At 40.3% G+C, this 19,027-nt stretch overlaps 4 protein-coding genes across 9 annotated transcripts; 2 read left to right on the top strand and 2 right to left on the bottom strand.

Annotated features, from left to right (window-relative positions):
- Positions 1-473: 473 nt before the first annotated feature.
- Positions 474-3,280, top strand: LOC116246754 (bidirectional sugar transporter SWEET3b-like). Of its 2 annotated transcripts, XM_031618618.2 has the most exons (6): positions 474-557; positions 893-929; positions 1,159-1,381; positions 1,746-1,907; positions 2,031-2,150; positions 2,849-3,280. In XM_031618618.2, the coding sequence occupies exons 1-6, from the start codon at positions 524-526 to the stop codon at positions 3,047-3,049; spliced, it is 777 nt and encodes a 258-aa protein (XP_031474478.2). In that variant the 5' UTR covers positions 474-523; the 3' UTR covers positions 3,050-3,280. The 2 variants fall into 2 exon arrangements, with proteins under 2 accessions (XP_031474478.2, XP_049931363.1); XM_050075406.1 differs by lacking the exon at positions 2,031-2,150.
- Positions 3,281-4,588: 1,308 nt separating this feature from the next.
- On the top strand, positions 4,589-7,656 carry LOC126410583 (bidirectional sugar transporter SWEET3-like). Of its 4 annotated transcripts, none has more exons than XM_050080697.1 (6): positions 4,589-4,676; positions 5,008-5,044; positions 5,280-5,502; positions 5,618-5,779; positions 5,890-6,009; positions 7,051-7,656. In XM_050080697.1, the coding sequence occupies exons 1-6, from the start codon at positions 4,640-4,642 to the stop codon at positions 7,153-7,155; spliced, it is 684 nt and encodes a 227-aa protein (XP_049936654.1). In that variant the 5' UTR covers positions 4,589-4,639; the 3' UTR covers positions 7,156-7,656. The 4 variants fall into 4 exon arrangements, with proteins under 4 accessions (XP_049936654.1, XP_049936652.1, XP_049936653.1 ...); XM_050080695.1 differs by lacking the exon at positions 7,051-7,656 and adding an exon at positions 6,115-6,358 and having other exon boundaries at positions 5,893-6,009; XM_050080696.1 differs by lacking the exon at positions 7,051-7,656 and adding an exon at positions 6,145-6,358.
- A 400-nt stretch (positions 7,657-8,056) lies between these two features.
- LOC116250654 (pentatricopeptide repeat-containing protein At3g29230-like) lies at positions 8,057-11,721 on the bottom strand. Of its 2 annotated transcripts, none has more exons than XM_031624464.2 (2): positions 11,436-11,721; positions 8,057-11,351 (listed from the first exon to the last, which is right to left on the bottom strand). In XM_031624464.2, exon 2 carries the CDS (start codon positions 11,273-11,275, stop codon positions 9,074-9,076), a length of 2,202 nt encoding a protein of 733 aa, XP_031480324.1. In that variant the 5' UTR covers positions 11,276-11,351; positions 11,436-11,721; the 3' UTR covers positions 8,057-9,073. The 2 variants fall into 2 exon arrangements, with proteins under 2 accessions (XP_031480324.1, XP_049932489.1); XM_050076532.1 differs by having other exon boundaries at positions 11,525-11,721.
- Positions 11,722-12,594: 873 nt separating this feature from the next.
- Positions 12,595-18,343, bottom strand: LOC116256925 (rhodanese-like domain-containing protein 4, chloroplastic). The gene is made up of 8 exons (XM_031633503.2): positions 17,522-18,343; positions 16,835-16,937; positions 16,654-16,740; positions 16,400-16,474; positions 16,216-16,290; positions 15,025-15,105; positions 14,571-14,795; positions 12,595-13,007 (listed from the first exon to the last, which is right to left on the bottom strand). The coding sequence occupies exons 1-8, from the start codon at positions 18,175-18,177 to the stop codon at positions 12,960-12,962; spliced, it is 1,350 nt and encodes a 449-aa protein (XP_031489363.1). The 5' UTR covers positions 18,178-18,343; the 3' UTR covers positions 12,595-12,959.
- Positions 18,344-19,027: the final 684 nt, after the last annotated feature.

Here is a 19,027-nt window from a genome sequence, read left to right as displayed (position 1 = left end):
CTAAATTACGATAAACCAATTGATTTAGTGGTCAAGGATATGAAAAAGGTGCTTCGAGAATATAAACCTGATAATCGATCACAGCTAAATGCCCAGGAATTTTAGCAAATTAAGTTACAGAGGAAGTAGTGTTCATGTCATGATTTTGTGCAGATCTCGCGCTCCTGGCCGTCGATCTATGCACTAGAAATGACGTGGTTCCTAGTCATTGCTTAGTCATAGGTGTGCTTGATGGTGCGGAAGATCACTGTTAATCAGCGTCTATGAAAAACAGAAAGTACTAGAAAAATTATGTGCAAATTGTTGCAATATTATCTGCTATAATAAATAATTACGATAAAAACTTCCATTTTTCTCTTTTAAGAATCCTATCAGGTAAGGTTTCAGTGGCTGTCATCCATTTCTTCTCCTGTTTTTCCACTATGAGCACTATAAATACCCCTTCACTCACCAAGCGTCATCTACCAGCGACCCGTTCTCTTCTCTTATTTTATATGCTTCGACAATTTCAGTTGTAGGAGCTATGGGCTGCATGCATTTGATTGCAGGGATCTTGGGTACTCTCTCTTTCTTATGTTTAAGTTGACATTGTTCTCTTTCGAGTTTTACATACTTCCTGTGATCAGAGGTTTCCTTGTTTGGAAACCTGACTATGTTATTTTACATTACAAATCATTTATTAAGAAGAGATTTATAGGTAAAACTACCCATCAAAAGTCATGGTCTTTTAATTAATACTATCATGGAGTCTTCTAGCTTACTGCTTCTGGATAGCAGCTAAGGAAACACTTGCAGTAGTAATATGACAAGCAAATTTATGAAACGAAAATTCTCAAGAAATATAGTTAACTAAAGTCTCTAACCACCTACTTTTCTTTGCTTGTTCATGCAGGTAACGCTACGTCTTTGCTCCTATATGCAGCACCCATGTACGTAAACAGATGAAGAGCTCTCAATCAATAACAGATGCTGCATGAAACGTCCCATATTCACAGAAAACCACATTGATTTGACTTTTAAGATGATAAGAAAATGGCATTTCTAGCGTGTGAATGTGTGAATGTGATCATGCAAGCATGGGCATGAAGTCAGAGATGGTGAGATAAAACGCATCAGAAAGATTAGTAAATTAATGGTGTCTTTTCTCCCTTCTTGCAGATTAACCTTTAGAAGGGTAATAAGAAAGAGAAGCACAGAGGAGTTCTCCTGCGTCCCTTATGTTGTTGCTCTCTTAAACTGTCTTCTTTATACTTGGTATGGTCTGCCAGTAGTTAGCGTCGAGTGGGAGAACTTCCCCGTGGTGACTATCAACGGGCTAGGAATTCTGCTCGAATCATCTTTCATCATAATTTATTTCGTGTTCGCAGCACCACGGACAAAGGTCTCTCTCTCTCTCTCTCTCTCTCTCTCTCTCTCTCTCTCTCTCTCTCTCTCTCTCTCGGCATGCTTGACAAGAAAACACCATGGGAAAAGCTCATAAGTGCAAAGTAGAATATATAAAAACACATATTTGATCAATCTGCGGTAGGAGATGAAGGTTTTGAATTTCTCAGTCGAGATTAAAGAAAGGTTGTGCTAAAAGAAGTAAGCTTTAACTTTGTTTTGTGCGAATGACAGTAGGTTGTAGTAAAGCAATCACAAATTATAGAAGAAGAACAGCTGAAGAGAATTAGCTAACAGTAGTTAGATGCAGATATTTCACTCTGTGATGTGTAGCTTCGTATTGACTGCTTGCTGTGGAGTAGATGATGGTCATTCTAATGCTGGCTGCCGTGCTTCTCGTTTTCGGTGCCACGGCATGCGTATCGTCCTTCAAATTTTCTAACCATCATCATCGAAAAATGTTCGTGGGAAGCGTTGGACTGGTAGCATCTGTGTGCATGTATGGATCCCCATTGGTAGTCATGGTAGGTATTTGAGACATAAACTTGTTCTTCAAATTCCTTGTTCTGTATATAATTGTTCTTCCGGAAATTATAGAACTGCATGTGGTCATGAAGGATGAACTTGGCATTCGTCAAACTTTGCAGAAACGTGTCATACAGACAAAAAGTGTGGAGTTCATGCCTTTCTACCTGTCACTCTTCTCCTTCTTAGCCAGTTCATTATGGATGGCGTACGGGCTACTGGGGCGTGACTTGTTTCTAATGGTATCATCCATGGAACACAAAAACCCATCATCACATTTTTAGTCTTCAGTGTCTTCTGATATCATTCTCCTTTGTTATCTTATTACCAGAGAAACATCATTTCATTGCATGTTTCTTGTCTTCTTCTTCTTTAAAGGCATCCACTAGGAGCTCACTAAACTGTTGATCTCAAGACATCCTTAGCAATCTGTCTACTAAAAAATGGGGAAAAAAGAAAAAAGTAAATGGTTGTCTCTTCATGTTCCAATTTGCTTATGAATCAACATCCTATACATGAAATGCTGAGTACGTGTCAGCTGACAAGTGTCATGTCCTAGAGGTGTCCTCCTGAGAGGGAGAAGCTAAGAGATTCATGATTGCAATATTTTATCCACTTAGTGGAGAAGCATTTAAGATGCCTAAAGGTGTTAGGCATCAACAACTTCATTTTTCAGAAACAAGAAATCACAGCAGTATGTGTAAAGCACCACTGTGGGACCGATCAGTGAAAATCTTTTCCAAAACAAAGAAGGAAAAAACACATTAATGTCTAAACGAAAGTTGTTGCTGGGGACTATATTTTACCCAAAGCGTGGCGTTGATTTACTTATGCTACTGAAATGATTGTTGATCTTTGTATAATATATCATGGCTATCATCATACCATCATCTTCATTATGACTTTATCATAAATTATATAACACCATGCCATGTTGCAGGCTCCGAATCTGGTAGGCAGTCCATTAGGGCTGATGCAACTTATTTTGTACTGCATGTACAAGAAGAACGACAGAAAGAATGTTCAGGGCAGCAAGTTGGATGTAGAAAAAGGAGCACAGTTACAGGCAGTGAACGGAGAAGGTGACTGCAACGCCGGGGATATGAAATACAAATACCCACCAGGGGTCCTAGAGAAATAATGCGCCCGCCTTCTGTCTCGCTTGGAAGATAATTGTTCGAGAAGGTTGTTAGTTGTTACCGATAGACCTCTGAAGGTATAATAGCAGGTCCTGAAATATTTACCGAAATTCAGTGTCTTAATCTTGTTTCTGTCTGAGAAATAAAGAGTGAATTTAGTTCTAACGTCATCTTCCATTCATAGAAATCATACTTGAAGCATGGAAGCCATGCGAAAGCCTGTAATCATTATAGCTATAGCTTCAACGAATTTCTGGAATTGATTCTCAATTTCTTGGGGTGACAATTTTAGGGGCGAAAGTGAACATGGACAAATGCAGATAATCATGATTCTTTTCGAGATATGCAGACAGGATTCTTACAGTCAGAAAGTTTCAGAAATTTGAAACCAGAAAATTTTCAACAATTCTGAATTTTCTCTTAAAACTTAAACTACCCAACAGAAAATTCAACTCAAGGATGGCTTTTGTTTGCAGTAATTGTTTGAATCCAAACTTCAGTCGGAGCAAGTATCTCCAAACCTGATCCTCCTCTTGGTCGAAAAGCTGAAACATCTGGATGTGTGCATGGGTGCATGCAATCCAAAATTTTCATCTAAGCTGGATATATAAGAAGGGAAAAAAGAGAGAGAGAGAGAGAGAAAATGGTGTCACTAAAATGGATATGTACTTGGATTTTGACCCGATATTACAATTCAAGCTCGAACCCCCAAACAGTCCGTTAGTCTGATCAACTTGAATCTCAGAAAAAGGACTTGAAAGTACATATTTCTCTCCGAATGGAAGATGGAAGTCTAAGTCGAAGTGGGCACCATTAACAGTAGCCAAATTAAGAAAAGATATTATTGAAGCAAAGAGTGGGTCTATCAAACCACTAGCTAATTGAACATGTGTCTACTAACTATAATCTGCTCTATATTTAGGGTAGATTTATTGGACACTTATTGAATGTCTTTGTGGCCAAACAACTCCATGTAACATCAGAGACAAATTAATTCAAAGATCAAGTACCATTGAATTCCAATTTCGTTTCTTGAAGGGCCCAAAAGGCTACGGCCGTTGAAGTTCTGCAAATAAAAACTATATCATGTAAAAAAAGAAAACTGAAACTCGTCCGTTCCTAAAATTTTGATGAAATGTAACTGGTCCCTCTTTATTGTTAAAATGAGAAAAAGCAAGAAAGGATGATAGGTTTAATGTGATGAAGGTGAAATCTTCACAGCCTTCACCATGGCAGGTCATAGCTATTGACTTTGATTGCTGGCTTGAGCAGAGCCTTTATTTATACCGCGTAAATCTGTCATATTTAGATTCACTGCGTGATCTTCCATTTTATTTTGGCCGATATCTTCTACTAATTTGTATTATCACCTGGGATGTCTTGCTTTATTTGTTGTGCCTGTTAGGACCCTTTGCAGATTTCCCTATAGCACAGAAGACAATTATGTTACGCAAGTATCTTAAATGGCAAGGCGAATGAGGACGCCCGGACCTTCCCTAATATAAATACCCTTAGATGCTGTAGCCTTACAAAAGCATTTCTTCCTGTTCTGTGTTGTAGCTAGAAAGTAGAAACTAGAAACAGTTTCAGTTATGGGTTCTATACCCCGGCTAGCTCTAGGCATCATGGGTATCTCTCTGGTTTTTCTTTAACCAACTTTCTCCATTGATTTAGAACTCTCCGTTTTCTTAGCTGAAAAAAAATCTCAGTTGAACCAATGCTCTGCTTTCAACTAGGCTACTTGTGCATGTCTAGACCCTCGACTTCTCTTCCTTCTGGAGACGTCTGCTTATGTACCCAAGCCGGCAGCCTGCACAGATATGACCTGTAACATATGCATATTAGACCAATCTAAGAAAGATTGATGGCACTCTTAACAAAAAATTTCACATATATTCCCCGACTCTCGTATGTGCACGTTGTTACTAGCTCAGTTGTCTAATGCGTTTTTCTTTTGCAGGCAATGCTACCTCTTTGCTGTTGTATGCAGCCCCCATGTAAGTGAGCAGACCACAAAATATTTTCTCCAAGACTATACCAAATCGTAGCAAAGAAGGAAAAGATTGTTACCATTTACATTTATTTTGCAAAGAAAAAATTGCAGTTAGTCAGACTATTTTCCTTTGACATCCCAATAAACTGCCCTGTAGATCATAAACTTTGTTGTACTTTATTGGTTCGACGTTGTTATTCTTACAGATATCTTGATTGATGTTGCATGCGTCTCTGCAGACTAACATTCAGGAGGGTGATCCAGAAAAGAAGTACAGAGGACTTCTCCTGCACCCCTTATATCGTTGCTCTTTTAAACTGTGCTCTGTATACGTGGTATGGCTTGCCTGTGGTTAGCTACAAATGGGAAAATCTTCTTCTAGTAACCACCAATGGGACAGGGATGCTCATGGAGGCTTCCTTCGTGTTGATATATCTTTACTTCACATCAGCAAAGGGCAAGGCAAGGTTATGAAATGAGTTATGCTTCTTAATTGACTTGGCTACTTTTGTGGGTATTTCTTCCAAGTGTCAATGGAAGCGTCTGAGCATCACACTAATTTCCACAATTGGTGCAGTGGCATGTATGGTCTATCATGATACCAACAGTTATAATTTTCTTAGCCACTGCGTTGATCTCCTGGTGTTTGTTCTCTGAACATCATCAGCGGAAGGTTGTTGTTGGAAGTGTAGCACTAGCCACGTCAATAGCCATGTATGGATCTCCGTTGGTGGTTGTGGTAATGCCATCTACCTCTTGTGATTAGACGAGCGTTCTCTATGTTTTGTTTTTAACTTTCGGATTCTGTTGTGTTCGACGGCCGACTGAATCTTTTGTCCTTGCTTGTAGAAGCTTGTCATCAAGACGAAAAGCGTGGAGTTCATGCCGTTCTATTTGTCTCTGTTCTCGTTTCTCTCAAGCTCTCTATGGTTGGCATATGGATTGGTGGGCCGTGATCTGTTTGTTGCAGTAAGTCTCTCTCTCTCTCTCTCTCTCTCGCTCTTCATGTGAATCTCTTCGAGGAAGCGTCTCAACTTAATTACGGTCTGACCAAGTAATTGGTTCATCTCATAGTTACTAATGGATACGAAACGGACATGCCAGGCAGTACAGGAAGCAGAAGCAGAGAAACAAGCCTCAAAAAAGGTCTATGAAGCGGGCAGCGAGATATTTCACTGCAACGATTTCAGCGTCAAGGAAGCGTACGACTGTAAATTTTATAACAAAAACTGTAAATAAATAAAAAGCACGTACACGAGTACATAATAAGGTAAAGTTTATAATGGAGTAAACTATAACAGAATATACAATGTATTAATGTGTTAGTGCAAAAAATTCCCTAGGATAAGACGAAAAAATCTGGAGGAGTAACGAGAGGTAAGTTTTCCTTTCTTTGAGAAAGCCCCAACCGTCCTGCTTCATAAGTGTGCTTCTGTGGAAGCAAGATTCTCGTTGAGACAGAAATCTCCCGCAACTGTATGTTTCCATCTGGAAACTTGTTCGAACATGATCGATCGCATGGGTTTCTTATTATGCAAAATCAGGTATCCAGCATCGTTTCTTATTAATGTGAATCACCTCCTAGAACACTCTCCAGTATATGCTAACCAGCCTGCTAGAGAGAAGTAGTCCCCGTTGTGTACTGCGTAAAAGACAATGTGTAATCCTTTGCTTCTAATGGACGCTGTGGCTCGACCACCAAACAATTATGTTGACAACACCGAGGAAAAGCTCAAACAACAGAATGGTAAGATTGGGATTTGATCCAAGGTCTTCAAACTTTACACCGTTCATGCTCCCCCGTTATAACATCCTGCATGTGCATAAAATGACATCCTTACATGTCAGCATAACATCAAAAGTATATTAGTGCATCTTCAAAGCTTTTCCCACGAAGATCGGGCAATTGCTCATCTTTCTTGCGTGAAAACGGCATCAACAGAGTTTTCTTGTCACAGTCATGTTGGTTGTCACTCTGTTGTAATCGTTACAACAACTTGATGGGTGCAGGCGCCTAATATTGTTGGCATGCCGCTGGGGCTTACACAACTTGTGCTCTACTTTGTCTACAAGAGGAAAGAAGAAAGCAAGACGCAACCACCAAGTATACCTTGACACACCAACGCTTCTCCCCCAGGTGGTTGGCCACGTGAACTCATCCCCCTGCAACCGTCTCAGGAAACATCAGTCCATCATTATGCCTGTTTTAAAATGTATATTGCTTTGGTGTGGAGCACTGTAATCCCAAAGCAGGACTTCTATTATTGGGTCGTATCTGCTAAACTGTTGTTTCAATTTAATCCTTTAGTTGGGAGACATGAATCACATGGCACGTGCAGAAGGTGTTGAGCTCTGAAACCTTTACCGCATGTCTGCTAGCACTCTGATCTTGGTTTGCTCATGCCATCAACTTTACGCAACACTCTCATGCCAGTGGGTGCCGAATGCTTGATCTGTTCCATGTGTCCTTCCACGTGAAGGGATTGGTATGGAAAGGCCGTGACCTTTATAAAAAGTGGCTGGCGGTTTTTAGACAGAATGAAAAGATCAGAAACGTGTGCGCTTGTGAGTATGCATGCGTGCCTGAGCGCGTGGGCGAGGGATTGGGGGACGTAAACGGTTACGATTCTGGAGTTGTGGCTTACTTGGAAACAATGAAATTCAAAGAGATCTGAGTTCCTTTACTACCCATCGTCTATATATCCCTCAGTGGATGCGTCTGTGCGTGTGCGCGTGATCTCGTTTTGTGGGCAGAGACGAAAGTTTGATTTGATACTTCAGCAGAGTATTAGGCCGCAGCTGTTTCATTCATGCCACAAAGAGCCTCTCACACTGCACTGAGAACTTAACAGAACCAAACGTATTGACGATACACAGACTGACAGAAGTAGTAATCTGATCTCAATTTTCACGCTTCATTATATTTCATGTAGAATATAATTAACCATAGAATTACAGGTTTCCCACAGCTAGTGAATATGGATCTCACGAGTAAAATTCAATATAACTGCTAAATCTGAGAGTGCTGCATTTCTCTAAGACGGAAAGAATGATTCACTTGAACACATGCGAGTGCTTTTGCCCATAAAAGGAACGGAGGGAGGATTTACAGTACTTTATGGAACCAACCTGCATATTTTTGTGCCATTACTGAAACGAAATGCACGAGTATGGTCAGTTCCGACAACGTAAGCTGCCTTCAGTTCTCCGGTCTTGTCATTTTTTTTGTGGTGACCCCGGCTGAGCGGAAGATCGTGTTGCCAAATGGAGAAAAGTCCAAGAGAAATGAAAGAGTCAAACTCATAATGAAGATGTTGCAAGCTTGTTGCACCTTGGAATATATGCTTACGAATTAGCCGTCTCATTACCTGGATAATCCATACTTGAGATACTCCCCTGATGATCGGACGCCAGAAAGATTTGTTCTTGTCTTCCAATATGTGGTTCAACGGGCCCAGTGGCCTGATCAATCGAATCAGTTATCTCCGCTTTCACTTCCCAAGTTCAATCTCTTACCGTTGTCCAGGCAGCACAGTTTTTCCTTGTCCAGTTCCTTGCTTATATATAGCAGCCATGCCATTTCCCCTCTTTCCGCATTCAAGGTCCCCTTGATTAATTTCTGGGACCAAGTGGAAGACAACATCCTTTAATAGAAAAATACTTGTGTCCACATTCAGCTGTAGGTTTATGGCACCAGCTGAATCAGGGGTGGTAAATGAACAGTTTCCAGAGAAGGGAAGATTACAGATCTTAAACTGCATTTTCATAACGTTGAGGATTGATGATATTTCATATCCATTAGTTGAAGGATTAGCAACTGAATGATCAGGTTGTTCCAATTCAAAACGAAAGCATAAAAAATGACTTGGCAGTAGCAGGATCCGCAATAGTTAAAAAAATTGTCAATATTGTATGGTACATTAGGGACCGTTTCTGTTTACAAAAATATGCAATGTACACGAATCCTATAGTCTTAAGAGCTTACAGGTGAAGTAGCTTAATTATCTTCATGCTAGTGCAGAGACCTTTCGTTTTATATTTGAGCCGTGCAGTTAATATTAACTGCCAATCTATCCAATACTTCATAAATTTTAGCAGAACCGGGATGATATCTGCCTTCTACATACAATGAATGCAGAGTGTTCCCCAGTTCTACCCAACTACAACCTGGATCTTTCACAGCAGAAGACCTTTTCCTGATGCTTTGCACGTCAATCCACCTACCAGCTGCAGCATAAATATTCGACAATGCCACACATGAAGAAGTATTTCTACAATCTAGTGTACATATTTTATCGGCTATCTTTTCACCCATCTCCACATTTGAATAGAACCTGCAGCCACTCAGCAAAGCTCCCCAAACAACAGCATCTGCTCTAATTGGCATGTTGCCTATAAACTGTTCTGCTTCATTAAGGTACCCTAGACGACCCAGAAGATAAACAATGCAGGCATAGTGCTCCAAGGTGGGAGTAATACAGTATGTCTCCTTCATAGAAATAAAATAGTCCATCCCTTTATTAACAAGCCCGCTGTGGCTGCAAGCTGATAGAACCCCCACAAACGTAACCTGGTTTGGCTCTATGCCTTCCTCCAACATCTGATCAAAGAGAGCAATTGCCTCATTTCCTAATCCATGAAATGCGTATCCATTGATCAGTGCAGTCCATGCTGCCACATTTTTCTCGGTCATGAGAAAGAATGTTGATTGAGCACTTGCTATGTCGCCACACTTCGCATACATGTCGATACATGACGTCCCAACATAAACATTTGAACCATAAGGTGATTTAACCGCTTGAGCGTGAACAGATCTCCCTAGTTCTAGAGATCCAAGGCATGCACAAGCAGATAATATGCTTGATAACGTTGATCTATTGCTTTTCACTGCATGTTTATGCATTTGCACATAGAGCAGAAGTGCTTCACCAGGAAGCTTGTTCTGCACATAACCGCACATAAGAGCATTCCAGGTTACTGTATCCCGTTTTTTCACATCCACTGCTTCAAATAATCTTCTCGCATCGTTCAGTTCACCATTCAGTGCATATCCTGATATAATTGTGTTAAAAGAAACTAAAGTTTTCTGAGGCATGAGATCAAATAGGCGTCTTGCTTCCCGGATCTTCCCATATCGTGCGTACCCTTTAATCATTACATTGCAAGTTATAGAATTTAGTTCCACCATTTTAAAAAAAAGTTCTTCTGCACAACCGAGTCTGTCATTCGAAATTAGACCATCTAGCAATGTGTTGCAGGAGCTTAAACAAGGTTGTTCCATTTGAGAGAATACATGCAATGCATCATCAACTCTGTCACAGTAACAATACAGATCAATGAGTGCAGTAGAGATGGAAAAGTCACCCTCGTAACCCCTAGCAATTAAACAACCATGAATCTTCTTCCCCAATCTCAAATCTTTCAAGCAAGAAGCAACTCTAACAATGGCATGGAATGTGAACTCGTTTGGGGATACACCAGAAATCAGCATTCTATTGAGGAGTTCAAAAGCTTTTGCAGCTTCACCTCCCCGAGAATAACCAGAAATCAGAGTGGTCCACAAGACGACATCTTTTCTAGGCGTTCTTTCAAATAAAAGATTAGCATCATCCATCCGTCCACGCCTTACATATGCCGACAACAATAATACCCATGGCACCGCAGTTCCCTGACTCTGCTCATCAAATGCCTTCCGTGCTTCATCCACCATATCGCACTTCACGTAGAAATCCAATAAAGAGAACCCTGAATACTCGCAATTTACATAGCCACTTCTCATCGCAAGACAATGTACCGTTCTGCCAAACTGCAAATTCTTCAAGCCCGCACAGATACTTAAAGCAGAACGAAAACTTATGGAATTGAGCCCAACACCAGCCCGATGCATCTCCACTACCAACTTCAGGGCTTCAGTTTTTAGTCCCCACTTTGCATATCCGGCAATTATGGCGTTCCAAGAAACGACGTCTCTAGCCACCATACCGTCAAAGAGCCTGCACGCCTTGTCCAGCTCACCTTTCTGCGAGTGCTTGGTTATTAAGACGTTCATTGAATTCACAAGGCTCTCGGACGCTTCGTCCGTACTACGGAGCTTACCAATCCTTTTCACAAGCAAAGGAGGCTCCCCAACCCTTTGGGACATTTCATCGAGCGCTTGGTTCGCCAACAAGCGGCACCACCGCATCTTCCTGCGATGGTGTTTCCAATTTCTGAACGACGCAAACCTTTGAGCCATCCCGCGCTAGTAATCGAGAGCCAAGCAACTGAATAGCCGTTTCTACCAGGGAGAATACTCTTTGTTATCGGAACCGCTGTTGATTTAGACGAAAAAAAAATAGTCACGAAGTGACGAACTGACGAACACAAAAAAAGGGCAACAGATAACGAAATCCTACTGTCACTGTTTTTTTTCCGAGTATTTCATTCTACCGCCCGGTTGGGAGCCCAAACCCTCATCCATCTCCCCATCCCCCAGGGTACGTACCAGTTCTACTATTACTTATCATGCCATAACGAAGGAAGACGAGGAACGAAAGGAACAACTAGCAGTAGCCAGTAGGGTGGGCGGGATGATGACGGCTCAAAGACGAGAGACACCATCAATCAAGAGGCAAGCCCGGCCCCGTCATCATCGCCACTTTGACATTGCCTTTCGGATCTTATCGTCTCAAGTGGTTTTCAAGTAAGCCGAACGCTAGGCATGGACCTCGAATCATCGCCAAGTTTTCTTAGAAATCGCTTAACATGGTTCAACTAGTCAAATCGGGAGTCCTTCAATTTTTAAGAGAGAAAGAGGAAATTAGATCACCAAATTATAGTTCGAACCAGCCCATAAGTTTTATTTCTTTCCACATTTATTCTTATTGTTGAAGGAACAATCACGCAATTGTAATATCGTTTCAACGTTTAAACAGTGGGTTGTCAAAATCTAATTATACAAGAAATATCGAAGCAGAAAGCTACAAAATCTAGTAGTTGTTCTGAACAGTGGGTATATATATATATATATATATATATATATATATATATATATATATAATGGTCCGCTTTCCTCCAAACTGCTGATAGATAGATGACGAGTACCATTCTGCTTTCTAAAGAATCGATCTAAGAGAAGCACCAAACGTTACTCAAGAAGGCAACTAAACAGAGAGGGGATCAGATCCACCGATGGCTGGCATGCAACACCATTAGGGACAGCCCATGTTTATTCCAGAGCTTTTCAACATATGCTGATTAGCCCTCAAGCAAGAGGCGTGTCACATGCGGTCCAGCTGGTGTTTTACCTGGAACTGGAAAGGACACCCGCTCGGTAAGTTGATCTTCAATTCCAAAAGAATTTGGTCCACCTGACTAATGAAGTTAAGGCCTTACGCGAAAGAAGTCGACAGACGACAGTTTAATCAGTTTGTGGCATACACAGTTTGTAGCATACATATGCACACACGCACCTGAAATGCATTACCCAAATACTTTTCAGCATATTCAACCATCCTGTAAGTGATCCCACAATCGAGAATAAAAACTACTGCTTCTCAGCTATGCTTCTTCAAGTTTTTCAGGTTTGAATGAACAACCTGGACTGCATTAACTGGATAAAAATTAGTTGCTAGGCAAATTGTCTTCCCGCAAGTACATATGTTTTATTACCAATAAATAAAACACCGTAAACCAGGTTATTTAAAGCAACAGAAAGTTCTTGAAATTTACAGATCGCAAGAAATTACACACAAAATGGCTGAACTGATATTGAGGATGCTCAGAGCAGATTAGGGTAAGGTCCTGAAATCAGTCCCTTAACCCTCCACACTTGGTATTATATGAACAGAATGATTTGATCGTCTCTTCCTAGGGCTTTTCTTTCACATTTTGGCGCAGAGCTAGAAGCATCCTGCTTGATCAATGCATGATATAGGCTTTCATGGCTGCGAAGGTGAAGGCGATGTTGGAGGCTTAAAATCTGGATACTGTAAGATAAGAAAATTTGAGATCACACATCATGCATTACATAGTGGACGTTCACAAACTTGCAGCGATGGCAAACTGGGAAAATAATAAGCATTATATACTACCATTAAGCTCACCTTGTGAAAAAAGCAACAGAAGAAATGGTGAAATACATGCATATTCCATAGAAAACCACTAGTTTTCCATTATCTAAAGTGCCACCGATTTCAGGGTATTTGCCAGTAAGTTCCCGTAATAACCCTTTCTATTTATGTTTCTGACGCTTTTCAAAGGAAAATTTCTTTAGTTATTGCATCCACAAGCATGGTGGAAAAATGGACCACCCCTCTCTGCAGCTGAAAGAGTAATGTTATGAACCACAAACAGCTTAAAAGTTGTCTACTAACTCCTGAGAATTATGGCATCCTATAGCTGACAGTGCACAGCTTTAATTCCAGTCGTCCTGTTCATTGTAGCTCTGCCTTCTCGAAAAAAGTCTAGTATCAGCTGCTGCCATTATGCTGCTTTGCCAAGAGCCCTTCAAGCTGTTAAGAAATCTACACAAGCTTACTAATTTATAGGCACATCTTAGCCTGCATGCATACTACGATGGCTTTCATTTCATATTTCCTGATCAAGTTTCAATTTCAGCCACCAATCGAGCGATCTTTTCAAAGATCAATCCTTAGATGCAAATAGAAGAAATAATAAGACTAGGAAATCTATTTTTTTCCTTCGATGACTCCAACAAACTCTTGACAACTTCCTTTGTTGCCATGGAGAGGTCTTAAGCTGTGACGTGATCCCAATTCAAAAGCAAAAGAATAATGGCCTCTTTCCATCTAGTTACGAAAATGTGGTCAGCAACAAATTTTCAAATTAAAAAAACAGGCTTAATAAGTTGTCAGAAATAGATCAACAAGAAAGAAATGTGTTAAGCCATTGGCTAGTTTAAGAATATTAGTTGCTAGTGCTTCAAAGCTGGTGTAAACTGACATGCTTTTAAAAGCTAAACAAAGCACAAAGTTAACTTCATTAGTTCATTGTAACCTCTAAAGCATAGAGGGCGACATCTCTACATGGAACTCTTGGATGGATACAAAAAGACACTCATCTGATCCATGGGCTAAGGAAAGCCTGTAGTGTAACTGACATGAACAGCTAGATTCTTGACCTATCGTTGCATGCTTCTGTTCCACTTTGGAAGACATCCAACCCAGACAAGTACCTGTTTAACAGTACCACGATCTCTCCACTACCCAATAATCAGTGGACCTTTCTTATATGAGAAGGTCAGCCAGTTTGCCCGTTTTGTGCCAAAACTTGATGGACCAGACTACAGCCGATCCACTTGGATAATTTCTTTCATATGACTAGACTCAAAGTTTGGTTTCCCATGGAAAAATGCCAGTTTCATTTCTTGAAATTTTTTGTTTATTTTGCATAGTTTCTATGATTCAACATGAAAAACAGGCTAACAGTTTCGTTAGTATAAAATACAGAATAAATTTAAACAGGCTGATGCTGGCACTATGATGCTTAGAAGTTAGAAGAACAATATGACAAAAGAGGAAAAAACTTACGTATGGATATGGTGATAAAGGTCTTGGTATTTTTGGAGTTACAGAAATGATTTCTGGCTGCGGTGCTGAGTTGTCCTTCATGTCAGCAATAGAGGGTTCAGCTTCTGGTTCTTTTTTTTCTTCAACATTAACTACAGCTATTTCAGGTTTCTGTTCTGGGACTGAAGAGACAGTAGCACCAGCAACTGCTTTCACTTGCACTGGTAGAAAGGCCTTCCCTAACAGCTGCAAGTTCCAAAGGAAAAGTTATGAGAAACTATATGTGCAACTTCTGGATGGCCCCAACAGAAACCTGAATGTGCAACTTCTGGATGCCTCAAACCAAAAAGTAAGGAACATTTTCATAATAACCTATCTGCTTGCTAAGAAACATTTTGTGCCCTCCTATCTGCTTGCAGTGACTTCAACAATCCAAGTTTACGGTGTAAGATGAAACCATGAGTTTATATTATACCTTTATCTCATCAACAAGTTCTTTTGGTGCCACCTTGGTGTTCAAGAATTCATCAATCTGACGAAATGTTACCTCACGGTCCTATTAAAGAAAAAAACAGAAGGTCTGTCCGTAAATGTTATGCATGAAATTGATTACAAACATTGTTGCAAGAACCAACAAGTCATGCATAAAGACAAGGAAATAACAATTAATGCCGTCAATGCCAAGAGCCCACAGGACAAACAAACAGTTTTATACTTCCATTGTCATATCATACAGATGAAAGCCTAGAGAACATGTTTTCCACTTTTTAAAATGACATCCAGATGTGTTCCCTAAAAATACAGGTGTCATTGTATTAAACAAACCACCATAAGCAAATTAGCATATGATCTCATCATTCCCATATGTGATGCACAATATTTCATGAATTGGCATAAAATGAACAGAAGCACTTGTTTTCCAAGCATTAAGAAAGTATTGCAGTATTACATCTGGTATGCTAGGCTATGTTTTACTTCATACCACCATGAGCAAATTAGCATATGATCTCATCATTCCCATATGTGATGCACAATATTTCATGAATTGGCATAAAATGAACAGAAGCACTTGTTTTCCAAGCATTAAGAAAGTATTGCAGTATCACATCTGGTATGCTAGTTTATGTTTTACTTCATACCACCATGAGCAAATTAGCATATGATCTCATCATTCCCATATGTGATGCACAATATTTCATGAATTGGCATAAAATCTCATCATTCCCATATGTGATGCACAATATTCCATGAATTGGCATAAAATGAACAGAAGCACTTGTTTTCCAAGCATTAAGAAAGTATTGCAGTATCACATCTGGTATGCTAGGCTATGTTTTACTTCATACCACCATGAGCAAATTAGCATATGATAGCATCATTCCATATGAGAAGCACAATATTTCATGAATTGGCATAAATGAACAGAAGCACTTGTTTTCCAAGTATTAAGAAAGTATTGCAGTATCACATCTGGTATGCTTGCCTATGTTTTACTTCATGGTAGAAAGTTGTAGAAAGAGATACGGTCTGTAGCATATGTTGCCTAAAAAATGTAACGTAGAGTGCATTAAGTCCAGCATAACATGCCCGAGAAAGGAGAAAAAAGTGTCACGCTATTTATGTAACATGATTACAAGGCTGAGTCTAGGAGGATTCAGGAACTAACTTTTGCAAACAGGAGCTTGTTAAGAGTAAACTGAACAATTGCAGCTGATCCTAGCAGCTGAAGCACAGTCTCTATCTGCACAATCGAATCTAATTGTAGTCAGCAGATCAAGTCTTCGGAATGATGGAACCCACTTTGGATTGGTACGCATTTGTTTAAAACTGAGAAAACATCAAAGTCCAACCTCTGAAAAAGCCAATGCGCCAAGCCCTGTTGCTGCCGCTAGACCCAGCGTAGTAGGGAGAAGATTAGCGCCTTCCTGCAGCAATTTTTTTCCCATCAATGTCCCATCTGATGAGAGAAAGAGCACAGCATTTCGAAATAGAAATAACTAATGCCGAGCAATAAGAACGGAAAGAACCAGAGTGCTCTTCTACAGTGTCACAGCCACTACTTTATACAATTCATACACCCAACGGAGAGAAAAACTCAACATACCCCTAGAGCATCATTAATTGCGTCAGTCAAATTACCGAAGTCGACCCTGAACGCCTTCCTTGGTTGCACCCAGGGAAGATCACTATTCTGGACAAGAGAAACGGCTCAGATATCTAGTTTCTTTTCCATTACAAACAAAAACAAGCCGAGTAAAGACGCTAATAGATTCAGAATTACATACTATCCACCCACGAGTTCCTTCTGCACCATCCTTAATTGCAAAGGCAGCTTTGAAGCCATTGGCAGTAACCAGCTCTGCAACCTTTGCTGAACTTCCATCGAACCTGATAACAGATTTTTAACAATACTAATCACGGTTGGCCCTTTCTCCAATTATAAACGTAAGGAAAGAAGAAAATAATGATCGACACAGTAAATAGAACAAAAAAGAACTTGAGAAATGCAAGGCCTGAAGCAGGGACGACATGCCCGGGAAGACATGTAAGAGTTGGGACAACATGTTCTGGACAAACAATCGCCAAATACACAGAGAATGTGTTGAATCCGACAACTTTCTGGCAGCATAGACCAATTTTCGGTTTCTTTACACTTCTCTTGATCAAAAAATCTGAACTACTCGATAATCCACTACCTTGGTCTCAAAAGATTTTCAAGTCCGCCAGCTCGTTAAACAATTTGATCTGTCATCAAGCAGAAGTCCGAAGAAAATATCACCACTATCCGCTTTAGTTTCAACTCCCACATTAGGGAGACGGTGTTAAAAAATTCCTCTTTTGTTTTGACATTTTCAAGTTAAATCAACCAAGCTCCCGAATAATGTGCTAATAACAGTTAACCTGAAGGAATACACATTGAAGATACCGTCGAGGAACTTTAATAATAAAATTCTATTATCCTTGTCACTTACTTGTCAATAATGAACAATGTGGTATTGCTTGGATCCTTAAATTTTGCAGAAACCTTCGTCAAGAATGCCTCATTGTCACCTCCGTATGCAATTGACACCACCCTCTTCTTCAAACTCCTGATATCAGGACTACCCACTTCTTTTATATCCTGTGGTCTTCTGATGTCCAGCAATTGCGCCTCACCATCTTCACCCAATTTGGCATATGCACTTTTAGCAGATTCAATCCCCCATGGTTTGGGCTTGCCTAAAACCAACGATAGGACGACAGGAACTGCAAAAGCAGCAAACCCTCCTGCTAGAATTAGAGGATTCTCACTACCAAAACTAACCACACTATCAATGATGCTGCCAACATCAAGGTCCGAAGATTGCCCATACGTTGATGCATTTACAGACTGTTCAAGTGCTTCTTCGTAAGTGAGAGCTTCAGCAAAACCACCACCAAATGTAGAAGAAAGGAATGCTGAAGCGGCAGCACCAAGATACGGCAAATTCGCTGACGGATTTAGGCTACCAGGTAGTGGCGAGATTTTGTGTGAAGGATGAAAGGGGTTGAACGAGAAGAGTTTCCTGAGCTCTATTTTCCTCTCGGAAACGGTGGCTGGTTTGTGGATTGAGAATGGCACAAGGCCAGCAGCTGTGAGAACGTCCATGGCAGATTTTCAGTGTATCAAAGGGCACCCAATCTACACCACTCTTCAAGATAGGACTTCACTATATTCTTAAAGGTTGGCCTTGGTGGAAGTAGATGGTTTCAGGACTATACAGCGGTACTGTCTCTCTCCCTCTCTCTCTCTCTCTCTCTTTTCTGACTGTAAAAAAAGTTAGTGGTGGTATGAGGATGGCCTCCGGCGTTCTGATGGTGACCAATGAGAGGTTGACAAGTAAGCTGGTGAGGATGAGACGGTATAGAGAGCTCATGTGGCTGAGAATTCTGTGAGGACTTACCTGTGTTGCAGTACTTGGGTACTGAGATGCGTCTCAAAGAGTACGAGCGTCGAGGCTTAAGTCAACTGCTACCATGTTAGCGTCTTTCCCCAACACGTCTAAACGGAAGAAATAAAAGGAAAAAGTTTAAAGGCTCACCTTTTAAATCATATAGGTATCGTGAATCTGTGATTGGTTCGGCTCGTAATCTCACAAACCTTTTTAACTTTGGACACGAGGAATTGAGTTTTTTATTTTTTCATCAATGGCAAATGATGTTCACGTCTTTTGCTATGAGAAAACATTTCTAGATGATAAATGATTTCCACTACTGGAACATACTATGGTAGCAGTAAAAGGAAGTTCTAGTTACATTTACACACTTCAGATAAATTTTCTTTTCTTCAAATGTTTCAATTATATGCAATTTAGGCGGGTAAATTTACCATGCTTAAAGTTATATTACGCTTGTTATACCTTTTGGTAGTTATACCATGCATGGCAAGAAGATGCAACAAATCGTACTAATAAAAAATCAAAATGTGGCTTATTGTGAAAACGAAGTCAATTTGAAGT

The sequence above is a fragment of the Nymphaea colorata genome, chromosome 1, assembly GCF_008831285.2.
Source record: "Nymphaea colorata isolate Beijing-Zhang1983 chromosome 1, ASM883128v2, whole genome shotgun sequence".
NCBI lineage: Eukaryota > Viridiplantae > Streptophyta > Magnoliopsida > Nymphaeales > Nymphaeaceae > Nymphaea > Nymphaea colorata.
This window is presented reverse-complemented; position numbering and strand designations above follow the sequence as displayed.

What these genes read in the sequence shown, in the direction of transcription:
- LOC116246754 (XM_031618618.2), top strand. Translation starts at nt 524, where the DNA reads ATGGGCTGCATGCATTTGATTGCAGGGATCTTGG. An exon ending in TTTGATTGCAGGGATCTTGG is followed by an intron (nt 558 to 892) that starts GTACTCTCTCTT and finishes TTGTTCATGCAG; the next exon opens with GTAACGCTACGTCTTTGCTC. An exon ending in CTCCTATATGCAGCACCCAT is followed by an intron (nt 930 to 1,158) that starts GTACGTAAACAG and finishes CCCTTCTTGCAG; the next exon opens with ATTAACCTTTAGAAGGGTAA.
- LOC126410583 (XM_050080694.1), top strand. Translation starts at nt 4,640, where the DNA reads ATGGGTTCTATACCCCGGCTAGCTCTAGGCATCATGG. An exon ending in GCTAGCTCTAGGCATCATGG is followed by an intron (nt 4,677 to 5,007) that starts GTATCTCTCTGG and finishes TTTCTTTTGCAG; the next exon opens with GCAATGCTACCTCTTTGCTG. An exon ending in GATCTCCGTTGGTGGTTGTG is followed by an intron (nt 5,780 to 5,889) that starts GTAATGCCATCT and finishes CCTTGCTTGTAG; the next exon opens with AAGCTTGTCATCAAGACGAA.
- LOC116250654 (XM_031624464.2), bottom strand. Translation starts at nt 11,275, where the DNA reads ATGGCTCAAAGGTTTGCGTCGTTCAGAAATTGGAAACACCATCGCAGG.
- LOC116256925 (XM_031633503.2), bottom strand. Translation starts at nt 18,177, where the DNA reads ATGGACGTTCTCACAGCTGCTGGCCTTGTGCCATTCTCAATCCACAAA. An exon ending in CAATTAATGATGCTCTAGGG is followed by an intron (nt 16,475 to 16,653) that starts GTATGTTGAGTT and finishes AAATTGCTGCAG; the next exon opens with GAAGGCGCTAATCTTCTCCC. An exon ending in AACTTGTTGATGAGATAAAG is followed by an intron (nt 14,796 to 15,024) that starts GTATAATATAAA and finishes TGGAACTTGCAG; the next exon opens with CTGTTAGGGAAGGCCTTTCT.